Source organism: Symphodus melops (assembly GCF_947650265.1).
Source record: "Symphodus melops genome assembly, chromosome: 6".
NCBI classification, from domain to species: domain Eukaryota; kingdom Metazoa; phylum Chordata; class Actinopteri; order Labriformes; family Labridae; genus Symphodus; species Symphodus melops.
This window is the reverse complement of record NC_136696.1, coordinates 2,373,151-2,397,266: the sequence shown is the minus strand read 5'-3', so window position 1 is coordinate 2,397,266 and position 24,116 is coordinate 2,373,151. Positions and strand designations below refer to the sequence as shown.

General features: G+C 46.4%; 1 protein-coding gene across 1 annotated transcript in view; it reads left to right on the top strand.

Moving 5' to 3' along the window:
* tmtc2b (transmembrane O-mannosyltransferase targeting cadherins 2b) overlaps window positions 1–24,116 on the top strand; it is an 84,563-nt gene that overhangs the window by 36,007 nt on the left and 24,440 nt on the right. Inside the window, exons 3-5 of the mRNA XM_079346021.1 lie at window positions 19,831–20,677; window positions 22,776–22,890; window positions 23,240–23,325. Of these exons, the coding sequence (XP_079202147.1) occupies window positions 19,831–20,677; window positions 22,776–22,890; window positions 23,240–23,325 (1,048 nt within the window). The remainder of the gene's footprint in view (window positions 1–19,830; window positions 20,678–22,775; window positions 22,891–23,239; window positions 23,326–24,116) is intronic.

The window sequence follows — 24,116 nt, the reverse complement described above, 5'->3', positions numbered from 1 at the left end:
GTGTGTGTGTTAGGAGAAAAACATCTGCCAGTGTGTGCACAGCTGTGTAGTTAAAGTTGTGTTGATGAAGGAAACAGGAAACAGTCTGTCTGTGCAGAGGGCGCACTGCTTTATTGTGAAATGTGTATCTCTGATTACGTCTGAACGTCCTGTTAGGAGCGTTGGATTCAACTCGTCACGCAGCGTGTTTGATTGAAACATCTGTCCCTGCCGTCCTCTCCCTGAATATTATTCTAATCATCAAATTAAGAAGCAATTAAACTGATTGAGCGTCCGTTAAAGCGAAGCCGATGAAGAACGGCGAGTTAGTGTTTATTTGGAAAGGCGTTCTGATTAGTTTCACACAGATGAAGTGTCTCCGGAGAGTTCTTCCACGTTTCTGAAAGAGAAGAGGAGAAAAAAGAAACTCAAATCTTTTTCTCTCTTGCTCTTGAAGAAGCTTTCTCCCTCAACAGCTCCTGTCAGAAGTCTTTAGTGTTCGCCGTCGAGTCGATGTGACATCCATGACTCTGTCCACATCACAACAAATTCAACAGGACGTGTGCTCGAACATGAGAGAAGGGGCATGGGGGAGCAGCCAATGGGAGGCGAGCTTTAAGCCCCCCCCTGCAGAGGACAGCAGCAGCGATAGAAGCAGGAAAAACTAAAAGAGAAAGAAAGAAAAGAGCGAAGTGGTTCTTCTCTCGCCTGCAGAGTGAGCGAGTCTCTGCTGCTCTCTCCTCCACGCCACCCGCTCATGATTTAAGCCTGTTCTGACTCCGTGTCCTCTGGAGGACGGCCCATCCATCGCAGCAGACGAGGCCTTCAGAAGGCTCGTCAGGCGTGGCCAGACCGGAGAGGAAGCAGGGCCAAAAGGGCTGCAGGAAAGGATGCCTCATCTCTGACAGGTTTTTTTTTTTTTCCCAGCTCTTTGATTGAACTTCCACAAAAAGCCAACTGATCCCATTATCTTTGAGAGAAAGGGGGGAAAAAAGAGCAGTGGCTAAAGGTTACAACAAACCCCGTTCAGATCCTGCAGGACGAGCGTGTGAACGTGCGACTTAACGCTAACGTGCGTCACTGCTGCAGCGTGTAATTAGGTTGCACAACAGACAACATAAAAGAAGCAAAGACAAAGAGCTGATGTAAATCACTGTCAGTCTGTAACGTGACTCTGCTCTGTGATTATGGATCCAGATGAATTCCGTGACCTGATCTGTTCTTCTGATGGTTAACCAGTCTCTCTCTCCGTCTCTGAGACGAGCCGCCACTTTAACTGATGATCAGCAAGAAGGAGTCACGCAGCTTCAGCCCCCCTGCATGGACTCTAGTTTAATGCATAAAATAATCGCAGTGATAAGAAGTGCAAAACGCCCCAAAACGTAGAGCTTGAGATCAGTCAGGCGACTCGGCCACCAGATCCCCGAACTGCAGAGAGGAAGTGGGACATTAATGTTGTGACGAGATAAGACGGATACAAGGCGTCCTCCGTGTCTCATGACTAAAAAAAAACCCAGATCTTCAGTCAGACTCGCTGCGTGACTGACGCACCACAGCGAGGCCGGCGCGCTCTCACAGAGCTCTCCACTCAGCTGCAGTCATTTTACATTTAACGATGTGAAATGGTGAAAGGATCCCGCTTATCTGATGGTGACGCACACTGTGCATTACATTAGAGCTTTATATCGGCTGAAAATCTCCTCGGTGTCGTTGCTGCTTCTGTGTGCGGTTTGATGGATGAAGGCAGCGCAGACTGGGAGCTTTGCTGTAATTCCATGTGGGCTCATAACTCATCCCATCAGGACTTTAACTGTAGTCGGTCTGCATTCAGATCACATGGAAGGGGTAATGCATGGATATTATCGTGATTGATTGGCTGCATGGACACTCTTAATAAAAAGAGATTTTTAATCTCAATGAGGTTTCTTTCCTGGACAAATAATAAATAAATTAGTGGTGGGACTTGATTTAAAAATGATTTAATTAACTCAGGGCTTTCTAATTAATTAATCAAAATTAATCACCCAAAGCTAATCTAATTTGCCTGAAACAGAAACACTTCTCAATCGAAATGGATTTTGGTGGATGAATAAATGCAATGCATGTAATCATACTTGCTTCTTAGTTTCATGAAGCTGTTTGTTTGAAATGTTTTAGTTTTTCTGCACAGCAGCTGGAAAGTTGGATCCCACGTTGCTAGCTTTAGCACATTTCCTCACCCTTTACCTTCCAGCACTAAACGTGGCCTACAGTCCAGAGTGATCAATTTAGAGAGTGAATTTATAAAGTTATCAGACGTTGAATTACTAATTTTGGCCCTGAAGACAGTCATTTATTATTATTTGGCGGCAAACGCTTCTTGTTTGTACTTGTGGCAAAGCTAGCGCCAAGCTAGCCCAAAACTAGCGATAAGCTAGGACGAAACTAGCTATGAGCTAGCGCGTAGCAATGACAAACAGTTCCGCGCTGTTTATGAGGCAAACTGTGATTTAATGCATTAAAAAAAATTTGAACGCGTTATTTTCTTGTAATTAATGAATCGTCATTAACGTGTTAAAGTCCCGCCCCTAAAATAAATATATAACATGAGTGTCTCATCTTGGAACAGGAATGATACTCGCCCAGGAGTGAAAGTCTTCATCCGGATCACTTGAAGACGGGCGCTGACTCTGATCAGGGTGTTTGACGTGCTTCTGCCTGTGATCATGTTCGAAGTACCAGAATGTTTTTGGCTGAAAGAGAAAGACGAGGCAGCGAGAGGGAAACAATGGTGGCCGAGCTGTAATTGAATAAACACATGTTTGGATCCCTCTGGCATGGAGAAGCTTTTATTAAGAGATTTAGTGTAACGTCATAATGCTCAAAGAAAAGCACGATGCTCTTTAGATAAATCAAAGTCACTCATCAGCACTTTGGGTTTTTTGGGTTTTTCAGACGATGAAGATCAGCAGTTTCCCTTTTTATGTCCTGTGATGGTCTCGATCAGGCACAGCGGGGAGAAATGGGCCTGCAGAGTTATGAGCTCCCCTTCTAATAAAATAAAGATGAGGACATTTTTTCTAAAAAAAAATCACAACAGATTGTTCTTAAAATTGTTTGAACCTAAACCTTTGTTTGAAACGTAGCAACGGCTAATCTTCCTATACGGACGTCAGATGTTTTCACATGAGAGAAGGAGAGAAGAAGAGATTCCCAAACTTTTCGGCCCGTGATCCCCAATATAACTGAGGACTGTCCCACTGTCCCACTGTCCCTGGAGCTGCTTGAAGTGTTTATCATTAGGCCTCAACAAACACGACACAAGAGCCCAAACAACGTCTTGTAAATATTTTCAAATTCATGAGAATTATGCATTTGTAAACCATTTTCCATTTTTAAATGTTTTGGAAGGACTCTCCCATAAGAGTGTCTGGTGACTCCCACCAGTGCCCGAGAGAGTTCCTTGGGAACGACCCGGCACGGGGACTGCATTCACACCCCCATGCTTCTGGGAGAGCAGCTGAAGAAGGAGTTCTAAAAGGTTCCTCTAAACGGGTTCGACGGGCTGAAAAGGTTCATCGTTCCTGCTCTGTGCAAAATCAGTAAAAAAAAGGAGGAAGGCTTCCAGCAGTGCCTGAAGAAGTCCAAGCTCTGCAGCCTCCTCCTCCAGTCACTTCTGCAGTTGAAATGATTGACAGGTGTCTTGGCACGCCTCCGTGATCTGCTCACAGGCCGTCCGCCTTTCACTGATGACACAACTGTAGTGAAGTAAAATGAATGTCAGTGCGATGCTAGTTTTGCTAGCATCTTGGCATTTATTACGGTTAGCATCAAGCTATAAAAACTCAGATGCCACTGGTCCACTGCCAGCCAACACTGTTCTACTTACCTTTTAATACCCCCCCCCCCCCCCCCCGCCCTTCTCAGTGTGTGTCTGCAGCTCACACTGACTTCTACTTATTTCCTTCCAACACTCCTGCTGTCTTTAAAAGTGAAATCAAACCTGTAATTAAACTGTTTACTCAACCTGACCTTTACAGCGGTGATACTCTCCACTTCTCATCCGAGCATTTACAGCCATGTGTTTTTTGCCTCTCAGCTCCTCCGAGCTACAAGCTGAGCGCATGCAAAGTGTAAACGAATGTGTTGTAATTTAGATTTATGTGGAAAAGTTTGCTTGTTTAATAAGACTTTCTCCTGCGCTGCGTTCGTTAGCAGGCTCATTTTCACAAACAGATACTGACACGTAATTAGAGCTCTTCATTAAGTGGAGGAAGGAATGTTTTTTATTGTGACGCTTATTCCATCGTGTAGCGCAGTAAATGATCTGTCCCGAGGACTTCTTCCTCCGTGTGCTGATTTGTACAGTATTAATCCTAGTGATGTGACAGACTACTGTTTTTGCAGCCGTTGTTCTCCTTACACTCTTTGGCTGAATTTATAACAAGAAAGAGAAAGTGTGCACGAGTCGTTTTCACAGCGGAGACACGATACTGATGGCTAACACGCAGGTGGAGTGTGAGCCGCAGCAGGCCCCCGAGGGGCCGACCATCCTGACAGGAACATGACGAGAGAGCGAGGATTTGAAAACACGACACAGAAATCTGACGCTTTGAAAGTGTAAACCGGATCAAGAAGAATCGCCTCGGTGATGTCATGAACGGTGCTGTGAAAACACGCAGGCTCAAATACATCTTCAGAGAAACGTGAGACGCTCCTCTGCGGCCGCCTTTGTTCCCCCGTCCACGCTGAGACGACGACACGGCTGGAAAACTATTTCCAAATCTGGGACGCGACCCAGCTGGTCCTTTTGAGAGTGTCAGGCCTTTACACTTTGTCTCTTCACACCTCCAATTTTCTGTTCACACTTCGGCTATTAGCGCAAGGTCACTGCTCATGCTGTGTGTGTGTGTGTGTGTGTGTGTGTGTGTGTGTGTGTGTGTGTGTGTGCCTGGAGGGCGACAGAGCTCAGGTGTAGTGGTGATGACCTCAGTGATGTCAGGTATGGAGGACAAGGAGGGCAGATGTGTGCGTACAGTAAGTGTATGTGTGAGCTACAAACTCTGCATCCTGAATATGACAGCCGTATCTCCCCTCGCTGTGTATCACACGAGGAGAAGGGAAACACAGGCCGGCCGATGCATTCCTACCTGGGGCTCCACAGATGCTCCTCCATGCTCTAATGGCTCCTGTCACGGTGTGATGGATCGGGCCTGGTGGGCTCGGCTCGTGCCCCCTGCCCCTCGCCCACCTGCCTCTCACATGGGGATACACACCGCCGCCTCTGGTCAGGATATGGAAATGGGCAGTGCGGGGCATGAATAATGGAAACACATTTAGAGACAAACAAAGTGACTCATTCTGGGGAACATGTTTGTTTGCTTCGTTGCTGAGAGATGTTTGATGTCACGCAGCCGAATCAAATCAGTACCACTTTAAATTCAGGTCCCAATAATGACCTCAGAGTCTGCCCTCCATACTTATTCAATTATCCTTATTGATAATAAGTTAGGAAGTTGTTGATCATGAAAAAAATAAAAATAAAACCAAGGCTGAAGTGTAACATCATGCAGTTCCTGGAGTGTCCACTAGAGGCTGGCTGCAGCAGCACAGGAAGTCACATACACACCCATTCAAACAGCCTGTTTTTACAGCAGACATGAACATGTTAACAGCCTGCTCATGTCTCCATCCACACACTCTGTACGGGGGTGAGTTGTAAAAAAAGTTTTTTTAATGATGGATGTTATTTATAGGTAGGCGTGTCGCTGAGCTGATTGACAGGTGGGCGCCGTGTTTATCAGGAGGTTTAAAACCCGCCTCAGCTCTCAGCCTGTCGTTAGCTTGAATCCAAGTTAGGATTTTAAGACGGGATTTCCAGCGTGGAGACTGCAGCGCCCCCTGCAGGAACAGGAATGTAAACTATACAATCTCTGGTTTTTGCTAATTGATGACGACCAGATTCTGTGAGCAGAAATAAAATAGTTTTGAAGGGTTAATTATTAACATGTGACGCCGTTGATTATTGTGGATCCTGGGGTTTGGCGTTAAGCTGCACGTTTTAGTCGTGTGACAGGAATGATGTCATTTTCGTTGGCCGGAGAGAGAGCGTTCAATGTTTGAAATGTCTGTTTTCATTGTGCTGAATGAGTGCACTTGAAAGTCCACTGCAGAGGACTCTCTATGAAGGGAATGAGGGATTTCATATATACGTGCTTGAATGTAATCTCTAATATTCACTCATAGCTTCATATGGAGGCCGCTGCTTGTCTTATTAAAGAGCAGCTGCAGGTAAAGACATTTCAAACCCAGGTAACTGTACTGGTGCTTCATGTGTTGCTTTGGGGTAAAATGAGGGGAGTGCAACCACAGTGATGGAAAGTGACTTGAGCTGGGTTTGCTTCAGCCTCCTGTTCATCAGGGATAAGTGAACCTGACAGGCAGAGAGCCAGCGACAGCCAGTACGGTGACCCTGACTTCATCCGCCGTGAGGAGAAGGAATCGAAAAAGAAAAGAGAATAGAAAAATCCCCCCAAACAGCAGCATGAGGGTGAGATACAGCTGGAGAGGGGAAATAATTCTCTCACTTCACTTCTTGTAGAAAACGATGACACATTTTGTCTTTTTATAGCCAGCGTGTCCATGAATCCATGCTTCCATATGTCACATCATGCCTCCATCCTGGATGGGGATGTGAGCCAGCACCAGCTCCCTGCAGCATCCGTCGAATGCAAACATCAGAGCATCTTTGACATGAATAGATTTATTGGTTACCTTAATCATTAAGCTTTCACGAGGGATTATTGATGAACACAGATGTGTTTCAGGAAAAAAAACACGAGCACAATATCTAAACACGGTATTTGTTGGAATGACTGTGACCTTTTTATTCCCCCTTAAGTAACACCTGAAAAAAGTGGCGTTGTCTTCTGTCCGGGGTCTGGACTTTGAAACACTGATAAACTTTCACAAACACAGACAGAGCCTCTCCTCCTCCCTCTGCACCTTTATGTAAAAGCTAAAGACCCAGATCTTTAACAACACCTTTGACCTTCAGGACCTTCTGAAGGTCACTTCCTGTCAGCACCTCTGGTCGCTTCCTGTTAGCACTTGTGGTCACTTCCTGTCAGCACCTCTGGACACTTCCTGTCAGCACCTCTGGTCTCTTCCTGTCAGCACCTCTGGACACTTCCTGTCAGAACCTCTGGTCACTTCCTGTCAGCACCTCAGGTCGCTTCCTGTTAGCACTTTTGGTCACTTCCTGTCAGCACCTCTGGACACTTCCTGTCAGCACCTCAGGTCGCTTCCTGTTAGCACTTGTGTTCACTTCCTGTCAGCACCTCTGGACACTTCCTGTCAGCACCTGTGGTCGCTTCCTGTCAGCGTCTCTGGACGCTTCCTGTCAGCACCTCTGGACACTTCCTGTCAGCGCCTCTGGTCACTTCCTGTCAGCACCTCTGGACACTTCCTGTCAGCGCCTCTGGACACTTCCTGTCAGCACCTGTGTGTCCTATCAGATTTAAAGCGGGTTGTGTCCGCCTCTTGTCCGTTCCTTTGGATGAAATCGTCAGATAAATAAAATGTAGAATCTCTTGATAAATGACTCTTGAAAGAAAATTTTATGCTCGTCTTATTTTCTGGACAACATGGTGACTGTTCTGCTTTGTGTCATTATTTCTTGTTTCTTTTATTCCAAAACAAAATCAGGGAAAGTCGTTCTGCATATTTTTACATTTAGCGCTTTGGAAACACGAGTGAAATGTATATCTTGTGCCTTTGTGTCAGAGTTCCTGTTGCTTTACTGAATTTCCTCCTGGAAGTATTTCTGATTCTGATTCTGATGTCTGGCTCTGTTTTTATGCTCCCAGCTAAAAACCTGGCGTGTCGACTCAGGACTTTGGACTTCCAGTTCTTAAAAAAAAAAGGGAAAAAAAGGAGGAGGCCTTTGTTAGTTCTCATTTGAACAGATCGTGAAATCTCACTGTTAATTTCATGTCCAGCTCTATCCACAGTTGTTTAGCAACTCGTTGACTTTTGGGCCTTTTGTGTGAGTTGTCGTGTGAAGCTAACCGAAGAGATGAATGTGTGCGCTGGAAGGCCTCACAGCTGTGCGGCAGGTTACATATTTCTCATGTGAATAGTTTGTTTAAGACAGTAAATACGACGTTTAGGAATCCTAATCCAAACAAGCATAACCACATATCCAATAAACTACAAGCTGCTGCCAAAGTCTGTGAGATGGATGAGAGAAATGAAATCGTTCAGATGTGAATCGGGCAAACGGCCACTTTCAACAAACAGCGACCGAGGAAACATGTCGGCTTCTGTCTTCAAGCTCGCCGCTGCATGGCGTCAACTCGTCCTGTAAGCGCTCCCTCCGCCTCCTGGCGACACGGCGGTCCACACGGTCACCTGAAGAAGGCGGAGTCCTCTTTTGTGCATTTTTTTCCAGGCGAGGTCTGTCATCAGCGCGGGCGCTCGCAGCACGGAGCGGGAGAGCTGAGGAGAAACGGGGCATGTGTGAAGGAGACGAGGAGGCACGGAGACGTTAACGGAGGGCCAGCCAAAGGACAGAGGGAGGGAGGGAGAGTCTGCTGCAGACATTTTCAGGAGGCGATGCGTCTGTCAGATGGCCTGTCGCTTCCCATGAAGCAGCAGAAACAGGAGGCTCTATTCTGGGATGCAAACACCCACACAGCACGCTGATGTTACTAAAACCAGCGATATGAATCAGGCCTCTCTCAGCCTGTTGTTGCACTTATGGTTCGGGATATTAGTTTGTTTTTGACTGTATATTTTATGATTTTCATATGTAAAGTGCCTTTGAGCATTTGCAAAAGCGCTTACAAATAAAATGCATCATTATTATTATTATTATAGTCTGTTAATCTGGAGAGATTACACGTCATCATTTCAGTCCCAGTTAAAAACCATGTTCTTGTCACATGACTGATTCTGAAGTCAGGCTTCCAGCGTGCGTCTCGTCTCATGATTTTTGACACGTCTTACGAGCAGATTCCCCAAACTTCATTGCTTCTTCATTTTGCTGATCGTGACTTCACTTTTGCCAGGCCGATTGAAAGCAACGGAGCCGATGATGAAAGTTTCTTGTTGCCAATGAAACTCTGAACATGTGGATATTCTGCTTCAATCAATAACTCGCATCCCGGATAGCAGTGAGAGCGTTTTTTTAACGGCACACAGACGGCAGTCTGAGAGTAACACCTGCCTTATTTCAACAGTAACACGCCCGTTTTTTAACGATTTTTTGGGGGAAGAATTTCAACACATTCTGAACGTCGGGTCCAACAGCATTTAATTTCCTCTCCATGTGTGGAAAGGCATTGCAGGGTAATTTAACAGGATCTGTGAGGGGTTAAACTGTTGCATTTAAACAAAGTGGAATCTCAGCCTTTTGTTATGTAGCATGTGCAGACTGTGGTCTGCTCTCTCAGTCCGCTCTCTAATTGTCTCCCATTCGTTCCTGTTTAGCTGCTGAGCTGCAGTTTGAAACGTTCAGTCGACCGTGTGGACCGAAACGCTCTCCGGCCCAAACCAGATCCTAAAGTGTCTTCAGTGACTCACGGGAACGATTATCACAGCAGGCAAGCAAGAGCCGCTCGGGACAATAAAAACTGGGTAGGAAACACGGAGGCAGAATGTGGAAAGAATTCTCCACTAAACGATCAGAGGAGGGAAAACTTCCAGGGAGTGAGGCCGGTGCTGTCAAGTCCAGTCCACGCCGTCTCTCTGGGACTCATCATATACCTGCAGCTTGTTTTAAAAAGCCTCATCAGAACCGAATAGAGACGTAGAGGTGCTTGATTCTGTGGGAATTCTTCGCTGGATCCCTCGATTCATTGGTAATCTAGAGGCAGATCGGTGTAGAAGGAAGTTTTCCTACCTCGGTGTCAGTTGAAGCCGGCACAGAGGCCTTCAGAGAGAAGTTTCACTTTTTCATTTGGATTCCACTTTCTACGTCTGTCGTTTCGTTCTCCGTCATATTTCCTCTCTCACATCGTTTTTTAGTTTATAACTCTGAATTAAAAAAAAAAAATTAAGTTGATTTTTATGAGTGTAAAAGGATCCGTGACGTGACAGATCATGCAGCGCCCTGTTTGGTATATAGACTTATTTTAACTCTCTAAAGCACTCAGCCGGGCCCAGAGCAGGTGGTGATTGTCTGCGGGTTTGTCTCTAGTGTTCATCTTAATAAACGTCAACATTTGATGCATTTTTAACCATCACTTAGATCGCTGTAAGGCCGCAGACTGCTTGTTCATCGTTGTGTGGAAAACCTTTGAAGGTACCCGGGGTAAAAAAAGAAAAGAAAAGTGGAAGTCACCATTACGTTTTGGGTAATACTTGTCCCTGCTGTTCGTCATCATCCCACACCACAATTCATCTTTTTTTTTTTTTTTTTTTTACATACTCGGAGCTGCTTGTTACTAGCCAGAAAAAACAGCAACAAATGGCGTGCCGTCACTGAGATGTGGTCGATGGTAACATGACACACCAGAGAGCTATTTTCAAAAAGCGGTTCAGAGGGAAAAAATGCAATCGGAGCAATTTCTACATTCAGCTTCTGACGTCCCTCTGACAGTTTATCTGCTTAGCTTTGGACCCGAGCTCTGGCTGTGTTTGTCTTATTCATGCAGGAGCTTACCGCCTCTCTAAACCTCGCAATACAATGACTCTGATCTCCCAAATGCAAAGTAATGACTGGAAATCCATGCATGGGCTGGACTAATCTGGTTTGGATACAGCTGGAACAAGCCTTTAGAAACTGTCCATTTTGATGTCTTTTTCTTTATTTATTAAATTCCATTTATCCCTGAAGTCCTTGAGAGTCTATAAGCAGCGTGGAGCACAAAAGCACTTCCCTCCAACCCACACATCTGTCTCTGTAGAGCTTGAATCAGCATCTTGTCAGAGCAAATTTGCAGTAGTGGTCACATAGTCTAGTTGGCCCGCGCAGGAAAAATAAATATGGGAAACTAAAGACCAGAAATCAGGAACACTCCGTTTATTTTTCAAACCATTTCTGTGGTTTCACTCAATAAATATCTCGAATGAAACGTTAAGGGGTTTGAGTTGACTTTGTTTTCCGTCGTCATTATATCCTTATTGTCCGCTCCAACTTCTTCCGACTATAACTTCAAATTTTATTACGTTCAGATGACAATAAACGAGGTGTTGTTACATTTCTAAGGCTTTTCAAATCTCTAAAGGTCAAATATTCTCCTCTTCTTCAACTGGTTTAAATCAGTGTCCTCGCTCCTCTTCATCATGTGTGTGAAGTGTGTTGTTGTAAATCCACTCTGATCCTGTATTTGATCATGTCTATAAACCCCTCTATTTCAGCCCTGCTCAGAACAGGCTGTTTCTGTGTCTGTAGCTTTAAATATGTAAATGAGCTGTGTCTGACCACGCCCCCTCTCTGGAAGGGCTCGGGTGTACTCGCTGCTTTCTGGCTCCATGTCCTATTGTTTACGGTGAGAAGGCAGACTCAGAGGGCAGAACAAACACCTAGCTGTGGGAGTGTCACCCACCTGGGGGAGGGGCTACTGCCCTTTGTGATGTCATGAAGGGAAAATCTCCAAACGGCCTGTTTGAGCAGGCAGAAGACGGAGAGGATGGACTTTTCTCATCAAATGAATACCGAGATTAACAGACGTACTCCAAGCTGAGTTAGCAAACATAACTCGTGTCTTCTTAGCGTAGCATAGTTTTACGTGCAGTATCATGAGAGATTATTTATTGATCCTGAGTGAATATCATGGAAGTATCATGTTGTGTCTCTTGTTTTTGTCCCGCTTGCTTTGACGGATTCTTAACCTTAAAACTTTCACTGGCTTCCACTATGTCCATGCACCTCTCTTCTCCGGCTACTGGCTTTCAACAAGAGTATCCATTAGCATTAGCATTAGCATAGGATAGCCTAGAAGTTATGTGAATCATCCTGATGCATTGAGGCTGTAATCCTCGCTACAGCGACCCTTTACTGCTGGTCACCCCCAACTCTCTTCCCCTCACATGTCTTGATTGCAGATCTGTTGTTTAAAAAATAAATTTAACACTTTAATTCTGTCTCAGTGATTGAGGTTGTCCATATTTGTTTTATATTTAATTGCACTGTGAGGTATTGTCACATCCTTAAGAGGTAGTATAATGGTTTTCTTACAATTTTGGGTCATCAGGTCGGGTCGGTTGAGGACCCGTTCTGGAAGCTGACTTTTGGAAAACATTTTTGAAAGAATTTGTTGCCTTGGTTGCGTTTTATCAACTCAGGTTTCAGAAACCACTGAGAAGTTGGCAAACTGGATGATTTTCCATCGATTATCTGTTTATGGATCCGTGCCTCAGGGACTAATTTACGTCCCTCCTGCCATCCTCACCCCTCTATTACAACTCAAGTTCAGATTTCATCCCTTCACAAACACCCGCTGGTTGTCAGGCGGACACGCAGCTTCCCGATGCCATTGTAAATCTATTGATGCCTGATTGCCGTTGAGGAAAGAATAACTGCTCCCTGATTACAGCGGCGGGGACGATCGAGCCGCTCTGACCTCCACGCAGGGATCACCTGGCTTAAGTACACAGTGTAGATAATTTGTGGCATGGTGGGAACACTTAAAGTAAGTGTGTTTAATGGGAGACGAGCGGGAATGTTGAGTGAAGGGTTCAGGAGAAATGGATCCCGTGTTGGTTCAATGATTATGGTTAATAAAAGCTGACCGAGAGAGCATGAGTTGGCGTGTTTTTTTACGAGGTCAGGGTTGGAAAAGTTCTCGCTTGGATTGATTTGCTCTCACCAAGTATTCCTCCACTTCTTTTTTTTCAGTCGGTCGTGATGTTCTCTTCCTTTTTCAGGACAGTAAATGTGAACCTGCCGATCGAAGGATAGCCTCAAACACATCTCCCTTCATGTTTTCGCCCCCTCGTCTTTCATTTCTCACAGTCACTCCTTTTACTGTTTCTTAGACGGATCGTCTCGCTCAGCCTCCGGCCGACCAGACCAGCTGACTCTGAGGGTTTTCTGATTGGTTCACGGGGGTTAAAAGCTTTCATCACGAGCAGTGCCAGTCAGGCCTGCTGCAGGGTTTGACTTTGTGACCCCTGGCACCACATGGTCCACGATCCAGCAGACGTCCTCTTGCTGTGACGTAAACCGTGCTCTGCAGTTAATCTGTGCTGGAGCGATGACGAGAGCTGATCTGAGCTACGTATGTGACACACTCAGCACTGGGAATGTGTTGGCTGTCAGAGTTATTGAACGTGTGTTCATACGGTCGACTGACAGAATAATGAGAGACACTTCTGGTGTGTTCAACATTGCTCTCAGATAAGACACGCTTTCGTCTTCAAGGGGAAATTAGTCTTGCAGACTCTGTCCTGCAGCTACAAGAGAATAAACACAGATACAGTAATGTTGCAACAATGAGCCAACAGCTTTCATATTCTGCATCAGAGAGCGTCAGGCTTAATCACATTTGGAAACACGACGCAGCTGCTGGTGATCCATAACACGTTGTTAGGACGTGTAATAGTCAGCTCTTATCTTGTTTAGTCGGCTCACACCCAGGTTTTTACACCCGGGGGGGGGGGGGGTGTTGAACAGCTGCAGCTGATAAGAAGGAGAAGATAAGTGGAGAATGTGTTCTTCTTCAACCGGCAGCTTGATTGGTCGATCCGACAGAAAAAGAGAAAAGACAGGGGACGAGTGTAGAGCAGCCATCCATCACACTTAGAGAAAGAAAATACACTTTTACAAACAATCTGCTGTTCTTACATCTCAGGTATCTATTTCAAGTGTGTGTGTGTGTGGGTGTGTGTGTGTGTGTGTGTGTGTGTGTGTAGGTGTGTGTGTGTGTGTAGGTGTGTGTGAAGGCGGTTATACTCTCTGATTGGTACCCTGAGCTCATTTTCACTTCCATTACAAGTCCATCAATGTGAAGCAGGAGCTTGATGAAAGGCCCTCTGCAGATGATGATGGGGGGGGGGGGGGGGGGGGGGGGGAGTGTGAGCACGGTCGTGGCGTTGCAGTTTGATGGGCTAGTTAGAAGCGTCGTGTGATTGATCGTTCTTAAATGCTCTTGAAAAATAGCATGGCGTGCATGAGCCAATTATGCAGACAGGCCGTGAATGACTGGAGGTTTTTTTTTTTTTTTTTTTTCTTCTCCAGACTGATGAATTACATTTCTCTCTGAGCTCCAACGATTCATTCACAACATCCCCGTGGTTGTTTCAAAAAAAAAAAAAAAAAAAAAAGAAAGCGTTTTCTCCTCCGTCAGTTGGAGGCAGGCGCGGGCATTAATAGGGATTCTGTAATTGGCCTGTTTTGCATTTCATCTCCAAGGATATGTTATTCACACGCCTGCCTTATAAAGGCTAAATTGTTTCAATTCTGAGCGGATTGCGCCTCCAACACAAGAGGGGGAAGAAAAGCCTGCCCTCTTGCCTCCTGTGGGGTTTGGCTAAACCACTTATTTCAAACTAAACTGGATTAAAGACTAAAGAGAAAAGCTGGAATGCCTCGCTTTTCCTGCATAATGGAGCCGGAGCACCCGGGGAGCCGCTGACCGGCTGGCAAATGAACTCGTCGTGCTTTCGAATGAACATATCAACCGCAAACATATCAGTGAAAACCCATGTTTGTTTATTCGAGAGACGGGTTCATGTCGACCCCCGTCCTGTAACGCGTCCTCCAGAACGTCTCTGGAGAACTTCCCGTTACGCATACCGCCGATGTGCTTCTTTGCTTTCACATGAACGGTCCTCAGAAAGTCTCGTTTCCAAAGCAGGGCAGGAGGAGCAGTGAGGTTACGTTAGTGTGAAGTTCAGTCAGGGTTTGTTTTAAAGACTTTAGTCTTCATGGAAAACGTAAATCTCACTGTGCAGCATCCCGAGGAATGCAAATGAATCGCTGCCTCTGTCCTGAGCAGCGATGTACGGAGGCATGACAGGGATGAGTTTAAATGAGCGCCGTCAGGTCGTTAGCTGAAGCACATTCAGAACTTCTGGTGTACAAGACGCAGTTTTAATACTAATTTATTCATCTGAAGTTTGGGCCGGGTCTCCAGTGGAAAAAACTCCATCACCTAAGATATGTGCTATCATAACTCATGTGTTCTACCAGCATCACACGTTGCAAATGTGGATACGTAGTGACGTCGACCAGGCTGGGGGCGCCATTTTTTAGAATCTGTTCTCCCTCATTGGGTTAGCATTTAAAGCAGACTCAGGTGTAATGCTAAGTGGATAAAGTGCGTGGAGTGCTGGTGTTATTGTCAATGAAAGACAGTAAAATGTCAGCAGTGATTGGCAGAACAACACGCAGGCCGTCAGTCTGTACTTCACAACTAAAGGTTAAAAAAAGATGCCACGAGAAGAAGCTAAACAGCTGCACAGGAAGTTCATGTTGTGGACTTTGATCATTTCACAGGAACACAGTTTAACCCTTTAACCTCAGAACAGGCTGAGTCCTACATACATGTGTGACTGCGGACGCTGGTCACGTCACTGCAGGAACAAAGCGAAGACGTGCAGATTGAAAGGTGCAGACGTTGGCCGTGCAGGAACAGAAAGGAGCTCAGGACGGGTCGGGTTCTGAACCTGGCAGAGTGCTCCTTTAAGACGGCCGGTTCACATGAAGAAAAAAGAGGCGGCTTTTCTCTCCGCACGGTTCTCTGAGTTAACTTGGAGCTGGCGTCTCTTAAGCCCGTGCTCGGGCCTGAGAAGAGCCTCGTAAATCCACCCTGGATCTCCCCCGAGCAGTGATTGAGATGTATTAACACTGCTAAGCAAAGCGTCTGCGTTGAAGTCTGCACAAAGCACAGCCCCGGGGCCTCTCGGACCACTTCAGTCCACTTCAGCTCTTTGTAGAGTTCCTGCTCACCTGCTTTGATTAAAAAGTAGCTGCAGGATCTTTGGCTCTCTGCTCCACTCAGTTGAGGTGATGGAAGGAGCATGTTGAAACCTTGTGTGTGAGATTTGAAGAGGATGATAACCATCCATCTATCCCAGGAGTTCACATGGAGTTCAGATGCGAGTCGTACTTTGAGTTAAAGGAGAGCGCTCCCTTTGGACAGCTGCTGCCTGTAAATAACACCCAGACTCTTCACATTTAAGCTCTTCACTAAGACGGCATGCTCAAATCTGACATATGAAGAGTTTGATTTGTTCATCCAGACTTGAGTTTTTTTCAAAGTAGTTTTAAAGGTGTGTCAGGTCTCATATAATAAGATCCATGCATTGGACAGGATGGAGGCGCTTGGAGATGATTCGTCACCTCTCAGTCTTTACTGGAGGGTGACCATAACTTCAAACCTCACAATCAGTGCACTTTGGTTTAAACTCGCATGTATTGATCCACAGATCTGTCCTGCACTGGCTTCTCAAAGTGGAAGGTGAATGTTCCTCCCGAGCAGCTTCTTAAAGTTGTCTGTTTGCCTCACTGGAATAAATCGCAGCGGTTCTACGCATAGCCTCGACCCACCGGCTTTGTATGACGGCATTTCAACCTGGGCTGAAAATGAACACTTGTTGTATTTGCAAAAAGCAGCATGCTCATTTCTTAAAGGAAGCGTTCACTCTCCTGAAGCTCTTTGGAAAACTTTGACTTCCTCTTCACCATGACAACTCGCCTGCCTGTCGTTAGGCAGCGCGTCCTGTTAGCATGAAAGCTAGGCTAGCTAAGCAACCCCAAGATCCCAGTGTTGAACATTAGAGGTGTTTTCCTATTTGCTGTGATTGATTGACATATCAGGGTCATTTCAATGGATTCAAACCAGGACTGGGTCTGTTCAGAACCAGGACCTGTTACTGCTTTATAGATATTTGTGAGGTCCGGACACTGGGCTGGAAAACTTGAAGGTCCCAGTCAAATTGGTGTTTATGATCAACCCTACTTTAGGCTCAAGATAAAGCTGCAGCCTGTTAGCTTAGCTTAGCTTAGCACAGACAAACAGCAGAACACCTGTCTCTTTGAAGGTCATAAAACACCTCTAGAGCTCACCGATGAATGCATTCAGCTGCTGCTTCATTTACAAAAACACGAGTACTTCACAGTCACATGGTTGATGAACAGTCTTAAGAGACTTCCCCATGTGTAGTTTATCACACCAGTTGCAAGCTGTCAGTTTATTTTAATTGGCGCCTCTCAAATGGTCCAATCCCCTGCAAGACTGGGAACAAAACTGCAGATCTTGTTTTCCCGTATCCGTCTCGTCTCCGCTTCCTGGTGTTTATGTTTGTCTTAAGTCAGCTTTAGCAGTGAGTCCCACAATCAGCAGGAGCACAGACGCTGCTTTGCTACGTGTCACTGAGGGCTAATTAAGATGATACATCGACGACGTGTTAACCTTTGTTTAACAGTAGGGGGCTTATTCCATGTGAGCACTGAATACACTGCATCATCCTAGGGGGGCGTTATGGTCCAGTCTTTCATTGGCTGGAGCGTAGTGAACATTCACATCATCATATCAGACATACATGTTTTACATTCTCACATTAACATTAAGGGAAAGTTGATTGTCTGATGCACTTCAGCGTGTTGTATTAAGTTGTCCACATGTGGTCTGAATACAGGATCAGTGGTTTCCAGTTTAAAGGCAGGGTTGGTCATTTCCTCCAGAGAGATTTGGGTTGAAGTTGTCTTTAGGTCCTGACAGAAATTAATAACTTGTGTTCTCTGAAAAAGCTTTAACCTATGTCTGCCATGAGGTACCAATCCGATGAACCAATCACACGCCTCCCTGGCCTTTTTTGAAGGGAGGGGGTAGATGTAGATGGAGCACTGAGGGAATGCTACTTTCAAAGTCATGCTACTTTTTGCTAGCTTCATCAGTGGTGTGTCCAGACTTTGTGTACATTCAAAATGTTACAAGTCAAAGTAATGTAATGCATCACAACAGCAGTGATGATCTGGGACTGAAAGAAGACCAGTCATAAGAAGAGGAGTTAGCGTTGGGAAAGTGGCGGACATGATGGTTGCGGGGGGACCTCGTTGGATTTTTGCCCCAGCGGACTCTTAAATTTCCACTGCCTGAGATCCAACACAGCATGACTGATTGAAACTGAAAGTGGGTTACCTCCTCGTATGTTATACTAGGGGTGGGACTTTAACACGTTAATTACGATTAATTAATTATAATCACCATTATTGTGATTGTATAGCATTTGGTGAAACTACCCATGATTCCTTGCCTTCTTTATCCTTCCTATGAGACACGCAGTAAATGACCTTACTCTCCTGACATGTCTGCAGAGCTGACTGTAACAGCTGAGGCAGATCCTTACATTAATGAGAAATGTTGACGTGGATAGAAACGACGCCCTTTTGATACCAAGCAGCTGAATGTCGTCTTCATGGGTGGAATATCTTCATGAGACACGGAGGAAGTATACGGGTTGTTGTCAGAGCTCCCCCGAAGCTTTTGACAGAGCTGACCTTCTGTGTGTGATATTTTCACTGCTATGAATATTTTATACCCACATACAGTGCTGTTCTCAGCCATGCTAACGTGCTTCAGTGTGTCCGAGCTGGTTAGGATTTAGAAACATGGTGAGATTAACAGTTTTTATGTGTTTATTTTAAACACATTACGAGGTGTTCCTTTGGTACGGCTCGATGTCACCACAGACAAACGTGGTCGTTTTGTTGTCTGCAGAACTTGCCCGTGGTGCGTTCACAGCCTGGTCTCCTGTGTTTTCAGTCTCACTGATTGTGAGCAGACAAAGCTCGTCCCCTGCAGTCCGACGTCTCTTCACACATGCAAACCTGTGAATGACAGCGAACGGGCCGGGAAATCAATCGATTATACATCGGCCAAAGCAGAGGTTGGAGATGAAGCAAGATCACATCCAGTCGAGTCAAAGTACAGTGAGGGTGGAGGTTAAAATGTGTGAAATAATCAACATGTGTTCAAACGAAAACAAAAGGATTTCATAATGGATTAGGATCAGCTAATCAAACCTCCAGTTTGTGTTAGTCAAACGGTTTGAGTAGGATTACAGCAGAAGGCTGGATTACAGGCAAAAGTGAAAGAAACAGTTAAATGTGTCAAACAGAAACACGATCTGTACAAGAGAGATGACGTTTTCAGTTATTTAAATCAGATTTTCTTCTGGGACAAACCACATGAGGGACACATTAGAAATGTAGAATAATAAAGTTTTCTCATAAAACATTTCAACGAAAAGCATTAATCTTAACACGTGTCCCTGATCTGTCTACAAACCCCCCGATGATGAGAAAAGTCCGTCCTCTCCGTCTTCTGCCTTTTCAGAAAATGTGTGCTCAAACAGGCCGTTTGGAGATGTTCCCTTCATGACATCACAAAGGGCAGTAGCCCCTCCCCCAGGTGGGTGACACTCCCACAGCTAGGTGTTTGTTCTGCCCTCTGACTGGTCTGGCTGTGGAGGCCTCGGAGACTCAGTGCTAATGCTCTGGATTTAATAACCCTCTTCCCCTCCTCTGGGTTGGCTTAAGAAGTCACTAATAGAAAAGAAAAACACCGGACTGATTTGTTCTCTCCAGCCAGAACATGAGTTAGTGATGAAACGCATATCAAAGCTTCGCGATGTCGTCAACACTTTCTAAACCGTCCTTGAGCACTCGCTTGGTTCCAGATGGCACGACACAGCTGTGGAGGCCATTTTATTCTGGAGCGTCAAAGTGATGGAAGATGAAGCGTTTCTGTGATCGATGTCCAATCCAAAGCCTCCGTCAGGACAAATGTGAAGGTCCAAGATTATTGAATATTTCAGCTGCCCAGAGAATGTTGAGGGTTTTCTCCAAGAGTTGTCCCTTTGTGTTTACTCTGATCTGAGAGTCTGATCAGTGTTTCTGTGTCTTCTTGTGTCTTCCAGAGGAGGAACCTCCACCTGCTGCTCAGTGTGTTTTTGCTGGCAGCCTGGGGCGCCGTCCTGCTCGCCGGACGTTTCTACTGGATGGGAAACAAACCCCCGAACTTCTCCAACTCGGACAACCCGGCCGCCGACTCGCCCTCTCTCCTCACCAGGACGCTGACCTTCTTCTACCTGCCCGCCGTCAACTTCTGGCTTCTCCTCTGCCCAGATATGCTGAGCTTTGATTGGTCGATGGACGCCCTGCCTCTGATCAGGAAACTTTCCGACTGGAGGAACTTTCACACGGCGGCCTTTTACCTGGGATTGTTCTTGCTGGCGTGGTTCAGCCTGCGGACGCCTCCCACAGCTAAAGGGAAGGAAACCAATGGCAAAGCTCATCACTACACCAACGGCAGGAACGGGAACAGTAACGGACACAGCTACCAGAACAACAACCATGAACATTTGAGCAACTCCCACACAGACAATCACAATAACAGTGAACAAAATGGAACCAAAAAGCACTACGAGAGCAGGACTTCTCTGCCCACCACGGAACAGGTGGTGGTCTTCTCTCTGGGTCTGCTGGCCGTCCCTTTCCTCCCGGCCACAAACCTCTTTTTCTATGTGGGCTTTGTGATCGCAGAGAGAGTACTGTACATCCCCAGCATGGGCTTCTGCCTGCTGGTCGCCGTGGGGATGAGGTGGTTGTACGTCCGTCTGAGACGCAGGTCCTCCAGGACAATGTTGGTGTACTGCAGCGCCGCTCTGGTGCTCCTGTTTGGGGTCAAAACGGTCCTGAGGAACCGGGACTGGAAGAACGAGGAGATGCTCTACAAGTCAGGGATTTATGTCAATCCTGCTAAAGGTACGTTTGAACCTTTATTTATACCTGTAGTGGACTCTTTGATAGAGAGGGGTCATAAGAATGCCATCATAGTGTGTTTAAACCTGCAGTTCCTGGAGTGTCCACTAGAGGGTGGCTGCAGCAGCACAGGAAGTCACATACACACCCATTCAAAAAGCCTGTTTTTACAGCAGACATGAACATGTGTACAGCCTGCTTCAAAAAAGGTTTGATGACTCATCAGTTTTGATTGGATGAAGGATCAGAGTTTTTCACAATAAGGCGTATAGCTGACATTGATTGACTAAATACTTGTACAGATTGCTGTTTTCTCTCAAACTCGCCTTTAAAGACATCTGTGGCTTCTTCCAGCTGTCCCTAAGACAACCTGTCAAAGGTTTTCCGTGTCATACGGTGGTATGGTAGATGATCATTTCCTGTCGGTTCCTGTGTAAGAATGATAACATGGTACGCTGGAGCAGCCAGTTCTCCGTCGTTGTTCAAATAAAATGAGTTCCAGGAAGCTGCAGGCACATCTTCCTCCGTCATGTTGCAGATTCTTCTCTCACTGCTTTCTGGGCACTTTGTCTGAATAATGAGGAAGCTTTAAATAATGTGTCTCTTCTGAAACCGTCAATAATTCAGCGTAAAGCTGCTCCAGTGTCTCAGCCTTGTCACAGACAGAATACTCTATAAGTTTGTAAGTGTGACTCTATGACAGCTCCCATATCCTCTCCTACCCAGCATGCACTCTGTTCAATTACACCCCAAGTCTGATCTCACTTGGAAGGACACCGTCGCTCTTCCTGAACTGACAACTTTAACAGCAGCAATAAAATATTCAGCAGCCTTTAAATTCAAGGTCAGCCCAAACAGAGTCCAGTCCAGAGCGGGGCAGGACGGAGGAACTCTCAGGACAACACGGGGACATGTTGTGGTAGCTAATTTCCCTTTCAGATTCTGCAGTGGAGCTGAGGCATGACAGCTGTTTGTTTTGGCAGAGCGTCAGCCCCGCAGAGCTGCAGCCATGTCCCTCCCCCCCGCCCCCCCGCTCACTTTCAAGAACAAGTTTAAGAAATAATGAACAGAAAACACGCTCGCTGCTTCCTGTGAGCGGGGAGATATGAAGGATGCACAACGCAGCGTGTACCTGTGAGAAGTCACAAACGATCGGCAGCACCGATTGTTGTTGTTTTTTTTTGCTCTTTAATTCGACCAATCACGGGAGCTGTGACACTTAGCTTGAAGGCATCTTTTAACACTTTAAACTCGATGTTAACATCACTTAGTAACACTCTGACGAGGACTTGAGGTCAACTACACTAGACTGAAGAGACACTGACCGAGTGACAGGCTGAAAACTATCACCTGCTTTAACAGCTGACGTCGGCGTTTTTCCATTTTAGAAACGCTTTCTCCTCCTTCCTCACGTTTAATGCAGAAACACCAAAAGAGGTTTTTCATGTAAAACAAGTAAAAATGATCCCTCCTCCCTCTTTGACCAATACAGACGAAAGCTGTTTCAGCAGCAGGCTGTAAACGTGTTTAAACACATTTTTTATTTGGGGTCCAATCAGCAGGCCTTCTGGAGACAGCCTCTAGTGGACACTTGAGGAACTGCAGGTTTTTTGGACTCCCGGCTCTCTGCAGGTTTCCCCTCTAAGCAACACAACAATCTGCACAAGCTCCTTCTTTTTTTAAACCAATTATTTTTCTTTTGTCCATTCACTGCCTCAACATTAATCTTCACACTCCGCGGCGTCTGCACAAAACGTGCCAAAGCTTTTAGCGACCCTGTTTCACCTGCCACTCACTCTGCCATTCATCTGCAGCGCTGTTAGCTCCGCGGTGGTCCTCCTTTCATGCACTCTGTCATAATGACCGGTGCTTTTGGCGCTAACCTCCCCCTGGTGTGTCATCGCTCTTTAGCCGCGCGCTCTCGGTGCACCAGGTGCAGCAGAATAACCTCCTCCTCAGGGACTCAGAGCGTGCGTCAGTGCACGCCTGTGAATAATGACTGTCCTGCTGCTTTTTTTAACATTCTGACAAAGTTGCATTGAAGAGGGTTAAAGTGTATTTTCTGTTTTTTTAATGAACCTTCTCTTTTGTGTCCTGTCAGCGTGGGGCAACCTTGGGAATGTGTTGAAGAGCCAGGGCAGCATGGAGGAGGCGGAGCAGGCGTACAGGAACGCCCTCTACTACCGCAGCAACATGGCCGACATGCTGTATAACCTGTGAGTCCCTGCAGACTGAGAGGCTTTCAACTCATACGTATTAGACGAGTGTTTTCACTTAAAGACACTTCAATGAGCGTGTGTGTGTGTGTGTGTGTGTGTGTGTGTGTGTGTGTGTGCATTGATCAGTGCTGCTCTCTCAGAGGAAGTGCTGCTGTCTTGTCTTGTATTCTCCAGAGTGTCGTCAGTCCGACAGGGTTATTAATGATGCTGTTTTACCCCGGGGGAGGAGGGGGGGGGGGGGGGGGGGGGGGGGGGGCATCAGCTGCATGTGTCCTCATCTCGTCTCCTCTTTTGGGTTCCTTGAGCTCTAAACCGTGCGCCCCGTCTCTCCCTCTGTGTGTTCCAGCGGTTTGCTGCTGCAGGAGAGCAACAAGTTCTCAGAAGCGCTCCACTATTATAAGCTGGCCATCGGGAGCCGGCCAACTCTGGCCTGTAAGTACAGCTCTTCTTCTTGTTTTTGTTTTTTTATTGACAATCTCCAACCGGCTCTTGTGGTCGCGGCGGTGCTGTGTCCATGGCAACAGTGAACACAGGCTGTGGTTGTGTGAGAGGAGAGGAGAAGGTTTAAGAGTGTGACTTTAACCAGCCAAACACCAAATATCTGCTCCAGATCATCCATCAGAGGGAGAGAGAGGGGGGGGGGGGGGAGGGAGAGAGAGAGGGAGAGGGGGGGAGAGAGAGGGGGGGGAGAAAGAGAGGGAGAGAGAGAGAGAGGGGGAGAGAGAGAGAGAGACACAGAGAGAGAGAGAGAGACAAAGAGAGAGGGGGGGAGAGAGAGAGAGAGACACAGAGAGAGAGAGAGAGAGAGGGGGAGAGAGAGAGAGAGGGGGGGGGGAGAGAGAGAGAGAGAGGGGGAGAGAGAGAGAGAGACACAGAGAGAGAGAGAGAGACAAAGAGAGAGGGGGGGAGAGAGAGAGAGAGAGAGAGACACAGAGAGAGAGAGAGGGGGAGAGAGAGAGAGAGAGAGAGAGAGAGGGGAGGGGGAGAGAGAGAGAGGGAGAGACAGACACAGAGAGAGAGAGAGAGGGGGGGAGAGAGAGAGAGGGGAAGGAAGTCTTCATGAATGAAGGCGAGCGAACCACTAGGCCACAGGAGCCTCATCATTCAGCTTGTTTAATTGGGGAACGAGCTCCATCATAGCTTATCACCTGCCATGAGGGAGGCACGCACACACACACACACACACACACACACACACACACACAGTCGTGCCCGTCATCTTC